The sequence below is a fragment of the Malaclemys terrapin genome, chromosome 6, assembly GCF_027887155.1.
Source record: "Malaclemys terrapin pileata isolate rMalTer1 chromosome 6, rMalTer1.hap1, whole genome shotgun sequence".
In the NCBI taxonomy this organism is placed as follows: Eukaryota; Metazoa; Chordata; order Testudines; family Emydidae; genus Malaclemys; species Malaclemys terrapin.
Genome location: NC_071510.1, coordinates 73,847,926 through 73,860,357, shown reverse-complemented (window position 1 = coordinate 73,860,357; position 12,432 = coordinate 73,847,926). Strand labels below are relative to the sequence as shown.

At 43.6% G+C, this 12,432-nt stretch overlaps 1 protein-coding gene across 1 annotated transcript in view; it reads right to left on the bottom strand.

The window, feature by feature from the left end:
* The window catches only part of ELL2 (elongation factor for RNA polymerase II 2), a 61,036-nt gene extending 49,418 nt beyond the window's left edge, over positions 1–11,618 (bottom strand). Inside the window, exon 1 of the mRNA XM_054031677.1 lies at positions 11,396–11,618. Coding sequence (XP_053887652.1) covers positions 11,396–11,527 — 132 coding nt within the window. The 5' untranslated portion in view covers positions 11,528–11,618. The remainder of the gene's footprint in view (positions 1–11,395) is intronic.
* Positions 11,619–12,432: the final 814 nt, after the last annotated feature.

The following is a 12,432-nucleotide window of genomic DNA, read 5'->3' as shown; positions in this document are numbered from 1 at the left end:
GCTGCTGGCGACAGCACTGCCTTCAGAGCTGGGCAACTAGAGAGCAGCAGCAGCTGGCTGGGAGCCCAGCTCTGAAGGCAGAGCCGCCGCCAGCAGCAGCGCAGAAGTAAGGATGGCATGGTATGGTATTGCCACCCTTACTTCTGTGCTGCTGCCTGTAGAGCTGGGCCTTCAGTAAGCAACTGCCACTCTCCGGCCGCCCAGCTCTGAAGGCAGCGCAGAAGTAAGGGTGGCAATACCGCGACCCCGCCCTGTAACTCCCTTTTGGGGCAAGACCCCCAATTTGAGAAAAGCATATAGCTTTTACCCTATACTATATCTGCATAGTGTAGGGTAAAAGCACACAAAAGACCAGATTTCACAGGGGGAGACCAGATTTTATGGTCCGTGATGCATTTTTCATGGCTGTGAATTTGGTAGGGCCCTACATATATTATTAAATGATCTAAAAGGGCTAACTGCAACTCAGCAACATAGCAACCTCACCCAGAATAAGAAAAATAAGGTTTTTTTTTAAAATGCCTGTCACTCCCTGCTAGATATTTAGCTAATATACAGTAAGAGGCTAACTGCAAATCATGCTCAACAATTGAGTACTGAGGGGACTAAACTGACTGGGACTATATGACTGTAGAAACATGCTGTTCTTGCATGTCAAAAACCAAAGAGAAGCAGGTTACCCAACATAAAAGGAAGGAGAGTCTTTCATCATTCTTTTAATTGACACTTACTGAAGTTTGCAACACTGTGTTAGGAATACATTACTTGAAACCATAAACGAATTCCAAAAAAAAGTACTGAACACAGAAAGTCTGTTTCAGGATTTGTTCTGAAAGAGTAGTTAGAGACAACTTAGATAGCACTTTGTGAGACCAGGAGTGGGGCAGTGAAGTGTCTGTTAATTTGTAAAACTAGAGTTCTTGTTTGAAGTTTCTCTCCATGACTTTTTAGTTCCAATAATTAAGTGAAAGTTAAAAGTACCAGCCAAAAATAACTCATTTTATAAACTGTGTTAAGGCCCATTCAAGTGTTCCATAAGTTTACATTTACATATTGCATCATAAAAAGTCTATAGTTTCTGGTTTCCTTAGATCAGAATATAACAAACTTAAAAAATTGAGAGGAGGTGCTTGAATATAGTTGGGCAGCAGCAAAATTTCACAGAAAAAATTATATTGCCTTAGTTGTCTGTCTTATAATAGCTCTGGATGCCTGTTAAAGAATAAAGAGGCGTGTGTTATGGTAATACATGTAATCATTAACTCTGATTCAGAACGTTTTAAATATTTTTAAAAGATGCTCAATGACACCCTGTTTTAACTGCCTACATACCATGGTTCATTTTAATCAGAAAAAGCTATAATAGAGAACCTAAAAAACGTTAGGCACCCTAACACTACATGAATGGAAACTCTGGGATTGATCCAAATACAGTAAACTAGAGTAAATAAGCTCGTCACTGTAAAAGTACTACAAAGGTAGCCAGTCTTGCACACACTAAGTGGCAAAAAATATACTCAAATCTGTGTTGAGTAGTCCCATGTAATTTTTAAAGTTAGTGAAATTTAAGTTTTAATTTTAAATTAGACAACAATGTTAAAGTGTAGCTTTTCTGCTAAAAAAAATGCAGTAAGGCATACCAACTAATGCTCAACATTCTACATAATAATGCCAACACCAAAAAAATCAAAAAGCTTGAATCAGATCCCTGCAAATCATAAGGTTTTTTTTTTAAATAAAAATCATATTTCCTGGTCTGATTCAACTCCCTTCCCCCTCCAAGGAGATATTATCAGATTGAAAATTGCATACATTTTCCATCTAAAGTTATCAGATTGTATGATAATTACATTTATTTCTTCCAAACAATACATAATATAATACAGTCAGTAAATATTTATAGGTAGAGCTGGTAGCATTGCCTGTAGTTATGGCTATTCAATACTTTCTATAAGGCCTTGTTTCTAGTTGCTTATAAATTTGCCGACTAGCCATTCGGCTGAAATATTCCATGCCAGGTATGTTTCAGACAGAATTTGGGAAATTTCAGGCAAAATATTTCAGATGTTTCCAAGTACAGGGTTAGGGTAACAAAAGATTCTTTACCCATGTTAAAAAAAACCCTTTTAACCATTTCACTGGAAACCTCTAGGGCCCCATGTCTTGTAGCAGGAATTTGAGATTTGGTAGGAGAGGTCACCTTGGTGTCAGGTACGCACCTTTTGCTATCACTGACAATCTGTCCAAATTTGGCCAAGTTACAAGTCTCTGAAAACTGCAGTTCACATATGCTCAGTAGAAGTTTGTTAGAGGCTGGTAACTAAAGATTTCATCCACAAGGATCATACCGCATCCCTACATAGCTCCAATATATTGGCAGACCACTCATATGTCATCACTACAAAACAACTGAGACGTGCCCCAACACAGACTGCAAGGGACTGAGCACAACTTCTCCTGAAATTGCTCTCTCTGTTGCCTCAGTGGCTGCTAGCCATAAGAACTTAGAGACAACTTTCCCCTTCATGCTTCCTGACTCAAGTGGGGGCGGGGGGAAGGAGAGAGCAAAGAGGCTGAGAAGTGCAGAGAATGAGGGGTGACAGGAGTTGATGGGAGGGAAAGGCAGAATAGAAACAGAGGAATAGTGGCAGAGTGAGGTTTGGGGTGATAGGATAGGAGCAGAGGAAAAGACTGGATAGTAGTGGCAGCAGGGAGGGAAGATGAGAGCTTCCACAAGCACAGGGCTAAAGATTGTGGGAAAGCAGGAGCTCTTCATATTATCGTGAGAGTTCCTGCAGCAGGACTAAATCATATCACTCTGATTTTGTGAATGCTAGCAACACTGCTACAGCCAAAGCATTGTCCAAAAAAAAAAAAACCAAAAAACCAAACAGAAAAAAACCTTCATGTTGATGGAACTTTTATGCTGCTCCTAATAGTACAGGGTGTTCCCTATTACCCAACAAAATGAAACAGCCCACCATTTGCAGTTTAAGCTAACTTCTCAGACACAGTATTTCTTTTTAAAGTAATCAAATTAAGGGTATGTCTTCACAACACTGTTAACCCTAGTGATTGGCACTGGTATCTGATCATCTAGGTTTGCTATGGGGTTGCTTTGGCGAGGCTAAGCCTTATACTATGGCCTTACTATTTCTGCACTCACCTGTGACTCTGGGGGCATATCTCATGGTTCTTTGTGATGACACTATAGGGCTCCTTCTCCAAGTTAATTGTAGGAAAACTTGTCTGTCTTTTGGGAAGAATTATGGGAAGGGCATTGGAGAAATATCAGCAGTGATATTGTCTGCATCCTCACTTCAAAGTCGGCAAATTCCAGTCTGAGTTAGACTGGCGCTCATGTTCTATTTACACCCCAGCCACATAAACTAGCCTGAGCTTAACGCACCTCAAACCTGTTAGAGGTTTCTGTGTGTGGATTGTATAGGGGACTGGGCTAAAACCCAGGTAAGAGTCTGGATTAACTGTGCAATGAAGACATAGGCCTGACGTTTCATTGTGGAAGCCAAGAAAGAGCTACCAAGGGTAAACAATTAAAATTTACTAGTTTCCTAATACAGAAGACAATTTAGTTGGTCCATCTAACTTCGTTTTGACCACTCTGAAACAAGCAACATGAAAAAAAATTTGAATGAAACCAAGAGAAAATTTGAATGATGCTAATAGAAATATTGCTTATACCATGTTCCAGTTTTGCTTAGCCGTATTTCCATCCTTGTAGCTAAACATATGCACCAAGCAATGTTTTGCTGACATAAAAGTTAATTTTAAGACTTCATTCAGGACTATGTGAAGCTTCCAAGGTCAAGGATCTTGCCTCCACACCGAGTTAAATAGTATCAAAGGAACTTGCAAAGTTTGTTGTCAAGCGATATGGGGCTAGGTGTCTTGTGAACACTTGAGATACTCCAAGCCACCTTGTTTAAACAACCCTCAAAAACTATGACCAGAATGTAATTGATGCAAAGATGTCTGCGACTTTGTCTTTACTTTGAAGAGAGATATTCTTAATTCCAGTTAAAATCCTAGTGAAGATAAGGCAATTTGTAGTTTTCACCCAAGTTACAGGTCAAATTAAAGACTCTGGGGGAGCCTCGTCATTAACTCAACCTACTTGTGTGTGTTAAAATTAGACTGTTTTGTCTTTGGCCATAGCTTCACTGCAATAGAACAGGTCCTTTTACAACAGGATAGCTAACTGAAATTAGCTATTTTGCTATAAAATCCTCAGAGATTAGACACAGGTAGTTTTTACATTCATGTAGCTAGTCAAGATCAACCTCAAATTAGTGGTATTCTGTTGAAATTTCCCATTCACAGAAGCCTGCAGAACTCAAAACATGGCTCATTTTAATGTGTTCTTCAGGTGCACTTTTGAATGAATATATCTAGTCAGCATATATTTATGGGTCCATACCAAGTATCCAACAATTCAAAAAATCCACTGTACTCTGAACAGTTTACATATAATTCGTCCTACGTAGTAAAAGTTCCTAATGTTGGTCTGTAGTAATGTTCCCTGCAAACTGCATGGCCATGTGGCAATCTTTTCCAGTGCTGCTTATGCGTGGGTGGCCCTGGCAGGAATGTGGTGTGGCCCTTTAAGAACCTGCTTCTCCCCTTCCTCCACTCCACAGGGTGCATGAGGCCCTACCTCCTCGCTGCAGAGGAGAAGAGTAAAAGCACTTCAGGAGGACAGAGGTCTCACAGACATGCTTGCACAACTAGGATAAGGCAGCAGCTCTGGGATGCCCCTTGCACAGGAGTTTAGGGGAGAGGGCTGCCTGGGCTCTCCACTGCCAATCCAGGTCAGTAGTGGCTCTGGTCTGAATGGGCCAAATCTTGCACCCCACCCCCTTGCCCAGCAGTTGATTTCCAGGGTTGTGGCAGTTGCTGCTACCACTGAGAGGCAGTGGAGAACCTGGCAGGAGGGTGTGTGTTTCTGACACCACCTCCAAAACGGACTCCTGGCCGAATTCCTAAGACTGCAAATGGGACAGAGACTAGTTTGATATACTGGAGAAGAGTCACCTTGGAGCATTTCCCCCTCTTCCACAGCATACCCCTCATCCTCATACAATCCCTCCCTCCACGCACACAACTTGTGTGTGAGAGGGGTGACAAATACAAGCTAACACTTGCCCAAGGACAAAAATGTAGTGCTCAGTGGAGTTAATAGCCTGCTCAGTACAAAGAAAATTTAGAGGAAACATTCCACAGTTTCATTTTCTGGAGTAAAATTTAGTTTAATATTCTAAGTAAAAAGTTATGTATCAAGGTTCCTCACAAAGCATTGAGCCAGATAGTAATGTAGTGACTGTGTAGGCTAACGCAATAGCCATATGCTCTTAGACGAGCTCACAGATTTTGAAATATAAGCCAGTTTTCAATTCAGCAAAGGTATGCTGGCTGAGACACTAGGTTATCTATTTCAACTGAGAAAATGCCACATAAGAACTTTAAGTTTCTAATCGCAGAGCAACCCAAAATAAGCAAATGAGACCATAACATGTTATCTAAATAAAAGGACATAACCATTCAGAATGCAAGCTTCCTTCCCTCAATCCCAACCTTCGAAAGAGTTCTGCACTGCAGTAATTTACCCAGTGTTAATCTCAAATTCTGATATGACACCAGGACTTTCTGATCATGAAGGACCCAAAGTTCAAATCTTAAATTAGCGGACTTGCAGCTGCTAAGTGGAAGCCTAAGTAGGGTTCAGGCTTTATTGCTTTGCAGCACCCTTGCCAAGTAAAATGATCCAGTAGTTTGTGTGGTCAAACAAAGAAGCAATACATTCTATGCACTAAACGTAAGTGACCAATAGCAACAAGACAGACAGAAAGATCACAAACAAAATACTGAGGTATTAAGTGCAGTCTGAGTGTAACTCAGACCTGCTTGTGACCACAGGGAGAACCCCTCTGGCAGGACTGTTCATGCCCATACTTCTATGAGGGGCTTTATTCAGAGCATCACCACCTTAATGTAAAAGTTAAATCAAATAGCAATACAATGCAGCTTTTGTCTTTCAAACATTGCTGCAGTCACGTTTTACCCCAGGGGGGAAAAAAAGTAGTTTCCAGCTAAACATATATTTGAGGTAAAGAATGAATAGAAGCCAGTGTAGCAGAATGTCACAAAACAACTGCAGTGGAACTGCTCCACTCAATTAGCCAAGGTCTAGTTTTGGGAGAAAAACAAAACCACCAACAAACTTGTCCTCTTCTAGATTTACTGTTTAGTTTATCAAGAGATCCTTTAGGCAGAGATCTTGTCTGCTCATATGTCTCATGCGCAGGTATCCCCCACTCCCTGAATAAGGTTAATTATGTACCACCAGTTTTCTACCAAGTTGGCTCAACAGACAGAACAAAAGCACAGAGATTTTGATGCATAATGAAACCTTCTGTACTTTGACAGGTCTTTAAAAAGAAAACAGCCAAACTGGAGACTAAAGAGCAGAAAGCCAGATGAAGGTGGTTGAGGAAGCATGGACCACATCAATCAAACCAATCTATTAGGCATTTTGGTCCATGGTGGCAATTGCTACTAGTCTATTTTTGGAATCCATGTTCTCTACTCTCTCATTGGTCAAGACTAGTAGCAATTGCTATTGTCATTCGATAACTACATTTCAGATTTTGAAAACTGAAGGATTTTCCATTAAAAAGCACCCAGAATAATCCGCAGCATTCACTGTATTTTTGCATGGGAAAGCAAACTAGTATTCCATTCAGCTCTACCTTTGAATGGAATACTAGTGTGAACAGGGCTCAGCCATTTTCACTATCATGTTGCAGGATTACCTAACACAGCAATAAGAATGCCAGCAGTCACCTAAGCCTGCGTACACTAGTGCTCCCACCATTGCTACCAAACGTGGTAGTACAACAGTGCAAGATTTTATCCAGAAAGCGTGTATATACTTGGCCTTATAAAAATGCTAAAAAGGGCACTTCATATGCTCTAGGACAGGGTTTCCTAAACTTGGGACGCCGCTTGTTTAGGGAAAGCCCCTGGCAGGCCGGGCCAGTTTGTTTACCTGCCGCGTCCGCAGCCGATCGCGGCTCCCACTGGCCGCGGTTCGCTGCTCCAGGCCAATGGGAGCTGCTGGAAGCAGCAGCCAGTACATTCCTCGGCCCACGCCGAGTGGGAGCCGCGATCAGCCAGGCCTGCGGACGCGGCAGGTAAACAAACTGGCCCAGCCCGCCAGGGGCTTTCCCTACAGAAGCTGTGTCCCAAGTTTGGGAAACACTGCTCTAGGACCTTTCCAGCATAGATTACTGCTAGCCCCATCTCCTACATTTTCATCCCAAGTAAAGAATCAGGATTTCCTGCAACATGAACCATGCTGAAGAGATTCAGTTAACAGTTTTGTTGCAGATATGACCGTTTGTTTTTTTAAAACCAAAACACAAAGAATCCTTGCATTAAGAATTCAGTTTATGTGCAAGGAGGCAAACTTTTAGTTTAATAGCTATGACAAGGTAGGGTGCTTTTCAGTGACTTTTTTATGTAAACTATTTGAGTATTAAACACAAGCGCAATATAGCTTTGCAGCATACTATCATGGTATCTACAGTGACTGGTTCACTGGGACTTGACCCTGACCTCTCCTCATACTTCTGTAAGTTTGGCTACTGCCTCCTCTGAAATGTTGCTCGTGTATTACACAGAAACCCTTCAAAACAAGAATTGGTAATATTAGGGAGAGCAGAGAAATTACAGGTACAGGTGAATAGAATTTTACAGTATTCCTCAATTCTATGCAATACAAATTCTAAATTTTCAATAAAAAAGTTTCCTATTGCAAAAAATGCATTCCTAAACTAAGCTAGTGTTTTGGCTAACGGACAGGTATTACCAGCTTAAAAAAAACAGCAGCTGCAGGAGTGAGAACTCTTCATTCCCCAGCCATCTCAATAACGTGTGAATTGCAAGACATAATTGGGACCATTTAGATGTTGATTATGAAAAGTGGCTCCTTTTTTCTCCACCCAGAAAATGTAGTGATATAAAAAGATATTCTAATCAATTGCTAAAATACTGAAAGGCATGTCAAATATAATTCAATGATCAGGAAGCAGTCACTGACAGTCTGATGTAAAAGATTGCTTGGGTAGAAAAATGTCAGAGTTGTTATAAAATTATTTAAATTGATGTAATCATTTAAACTGGTCAGTTTTTTTAAACTTTAAACTACAAATTTCATTGACTAAACCAACTTGAAATTTGTTTATTCAAACAAAATTAGTATTATGTAACAGCTTTGTAGTTCTTTAACTTGCCATCTGTTCAAATGGTGACAGATCCCACCCTCATTTTCAATTCCTGCTGTATTAAACTGTGGCTAGAGAGTCAGTTTCCATAGCGAGAATCCCACTCACAGTTACGAAAATAATAAAAGAGCAACGTGTACTTATGAAGACATTTAATTTTTCTTCAGATTTTTCATTGTTTTGTTAATACTTCAATTTTCCTTTAAACTGCAGAATAATGAAGAATGATAAAAATATTTTTCTAGGTATATTTCTTGAGAGACCACAAGAACTGAGAAACTGATTATCACTTATAAAACAATTAAGGTAAATTATAACCTTATTTTTAAGTCCCAGACAATTAAACCTCATTCAAGAAGCATTTACTTGCAGTGAGGAAAGCAGTTTTACTGCCACCAGCAGAGTGTCCAAAATGTCATCTGTTCTAACATGCGAGTGTCAATTTCAGATTACAACATTATACAACATATTTAGTTTACACACATGAAAATTACTTTTTAGAATTAAATTTGAATATAAAATATTAATTTATTTAAAAGTTATAGAACTATCTTAAAAACCACATTTGAAATATTTTCCTTGTAGTCAAACTTGATCTGAGAAGTACACATTTCACCTGATATATTTCCTTCTTTCACTACCACAAGCAAGACACCTTGAATAATTACTTTAATTGTCTTTATGATTTTAACAACTTGGAATATGGTTGCAACTTCAAATATCAACAAAAACTTTAGTCATTTAAGTACACATGTGCATTGTGCAAGTTTGCTTTAAACCCTTTAATAACATTGCCAATAGATTTTACAGCCCTCCCACATACTTATTTAACTTGCTGTGACTTTCCAAGCTCAGAAACAGTTTATGTAGGTAACAAACAATTTAGTCAGCAGTTATAAGGAAGAATGCTGTAACTTACTTAACCAAGTGGCACTAGATGGAGCACTATAAGTATTTCTAAAGTTCTTCATTTAACATCTGGAAGTGTCCTTAAGCCACTGGTTCGCAAGGATAGCCATCCCTTTAAAAGTTTACCGAGTATGAGTGACCATTTTAACCCTGCCCAGACAGAACTCATTCTGGGGCTGTGAATAATGCATAAAACCCAAGGAAGCAAGGTTTACACACAGAGCTGCAGGAATTAAGTCCCCCACCAGACGAAAAGAAACCCCAACTATTCATGCCATAGTAATAGCTGCAATTCCCCAATCATATATAGGACAAGTGGCAATTCAGAGTTTGATTCTTGCTCTGGATTTGGCAACAGTAAGCCAGCCAGTTTTACAGGCAAAAAAGACAAGCTGTGGTATAATTAGGTAGCACTGGAACCTAAACTGGCTAGACATTGCTAAATGGTAAGAGCGCAACATGAAAGCAAGCTGCCAAACATGTTAAAACAAACATAAGATGCCAGCACATCAGAGGAGACAGAGCACAGCACACTTGAACACCCTTTTAGAGTAAGCTGTTTATTATGGAGGAAGGAGAAGCAGCTATTAGTCATAGGGAAAGGCTCAATTTGGGGGTCAGTTCTGGGAAATCCAGGTCTGAGTCAGCCTTTACTGTGAAGGAGGCTGTAAAGGAAAAGAGTAGCCCAGGTTGGGAGAGCATCCGGTGTCAATCAAGAACCTGTTACTGACAGCCAAGTCATCACCCAACTTCATCTTTCCTTTTAGTGTTACCACTTAACTCTTTATATATATTTTTAAGAAGAGTTTCTAGAAGCTGATTCAATGAGTGAAAGAGGTCTTTTGGATGAAGGCCTGCTGGCACTTAAGAAAGCATATTCAGAAAAGAAAGGTTCAACCAGCACCTTCTCCTCCCGAAGTCCTGCATTACACACTACAAAATAAATTACACAGAAGCCCCACCAATTCTCTTTTAAACATAACGAAGTGAAGGGATAGGGGAAAAGACAGATATTTAGCTTGAAATCCAATGAAAGGACAGTCTAATTAGAGCTTAATCCTCCTCCTCCTCCTCCCGGGGACATACTGTAGCACGTAGCCACTTTTAACTTCCATTAAATGCAACTTGAGGTCTCAAGTTTCAACTGGAAAACTACAGTCAGGAAAAAAAGATTATGGGCACCATTGCCCTGCTGCACAAGTCTCTAAAGAAGGGGTTTTTTGTTTGTTTGTTTGTTTATTTTTGGGTGGTTATTTTAAAAAAAAAAAAAACAAGATGTAAAATGCTGTCTGAAACTTTACAAAACTTCCCATCCAGAATTTTTAATGTTTAACTATACCAAGACACACCTAAGATCAATTTCCCCCTCTAGAAAGAGATTTAAGGACAAAGAGACAAAAACGACAAGCCCCTCTCCCCCTCCCCAAAAGACAGGTCACCCCAACTAGCAGCAGATCTATTGCAACTTTAACTCTCTTGTGTTGAACAATAGCCCCTGGAGGCAGCAGCAGCCATTGCCACTGGAGACATGGGGCATATCAATCTCTCAGGGCCGCCTGGCTGCAGGGAGGCCCAGGGAAGGAGGGTGGGTGAGAGCTGCCATAAAAGAAAGTTTTCTTAGCAGCATTATAAAGATGTGTAATAAAACTGTCATGGAGGGCATTGTCACTTCAGACCCACAGTCAGCCACCCCCCGCTTTCCCTAGGAGTCAGGTCTGAAGGGGGGAGGAGGAGACTGGCAGAGCCAAACACAGACATGACAGCTCAGCGAAATCTGCCCCATCTGGGAGCCGCTGGCTCCGGTCACCGCTGACTCCAGGGACACCAGCTGGCACCAAGAGGGGGGAAAGGGCTGTGTTGTTCCCGTGCCACGGGCACTGGCTCAGCAGGCGACGGGGGAAGAGGGGCCGGTCTCACCGGGGCAAGACCCCACCGGTGGGGGCTTCAGGGACCGGAACCCCGGGGGGGGGGGGGGGGAAGGGGAGCCCAGCCGGACCCCTTCGCTGCCTGGCAGCCCCGCAGAGAGACGTTTACTCCTCACCAGGTGCCACCTCTCGCAGCGCCTCCCGGGGGAGCGGACAGGGCGAGCACCGGGCACGGAAGGGCAGGGCGAGCCCTCGCCGCCTCCCTCCCCCGGTTCATCCCCGCCAGGGATGGGAGCCAGCCCCAGGAGCGCCCCTCACCTTGTTGCCCTGGTAGCTCTCCAGAGCCCGGAAGGCGGTCTCGGTCAGCTTGACGTGCAGCACCGTGATGTTGTCCTGGGTGACCCTGCCGCAGGATACGCCGTACCTGCCCCCCTCCCGCAGAGCCGCCATCTTACACTGCCCCCCACCCCGCTGCTGCCACCGCCGGGGCTGCGCTGCCTGCCGCCGCTGCCACCGCCGCCGCAGCTACAGCCATCCTGCTGCTGACGTACCAGCCATCCCCGCCAGCGCGCAGCCGCCGCCACGCCCCGCCCACTCAGCACAATGCCCCGCCCTCTCCGGCGGGGACACGCCTAACGGCCCCGCCCACTCCGCCTATCGCGCCTCACGGAGCCGCAGCGGGACACGCCCACTGCACGAGCGGAGCCGCCCCGGCCGGCCAAGCCAGCGGCCCGGGGGGCCAGCACGAGCCAAGCTCCGCGCGGGGGGAGGTGCGAGGTGCTGACGTCAGCGGAGACTTATTTAGTCATGTTTGATGTCATTATTGACGTTCCCAGCCACTGGGATTGAGCCTCTCACGTGACCCGTTACTGTCCACCCCCCCAGCAGGCGCTCTGCACCCCTTCCCTGAGCCCCGGGGTGAGGCACGGACATGGGAGGACGGGGGACAGAGGAGCACAACTGGGCCTCCCCCGCTGTCCCCGGAGCTGTGTCCGTGCGGGGTGTTAGTCACAGACCCGGTCGCACGTTCCGCACGCACCCCACAGCAGCCCTTCCCCATCAGTGCGCTCCTGTGAATCACCTTCCCCGCGCCTGCCCTGGCTGCGCGGACAAGCGGGAATCTCCCAGCGCTCAGGCCGTGGGGGAGGGCTCCAGCCGCCACTGCTGACTGACCAAACAAACCCCTTGTTCCTCCAGCGTTTGCAAAGCTGCCTGGGAGCTGCAGCAACAGGAGGCAGACAGGGGAGCAGCGCCGTTCTTCGCTGCTCAAACTGTCGGTGTATGTTGTGACTCCCCATCAAAACTCATGCACACCCCCGGCTCCCTGTGACATGAGATCTGATTATCTGGCCCCT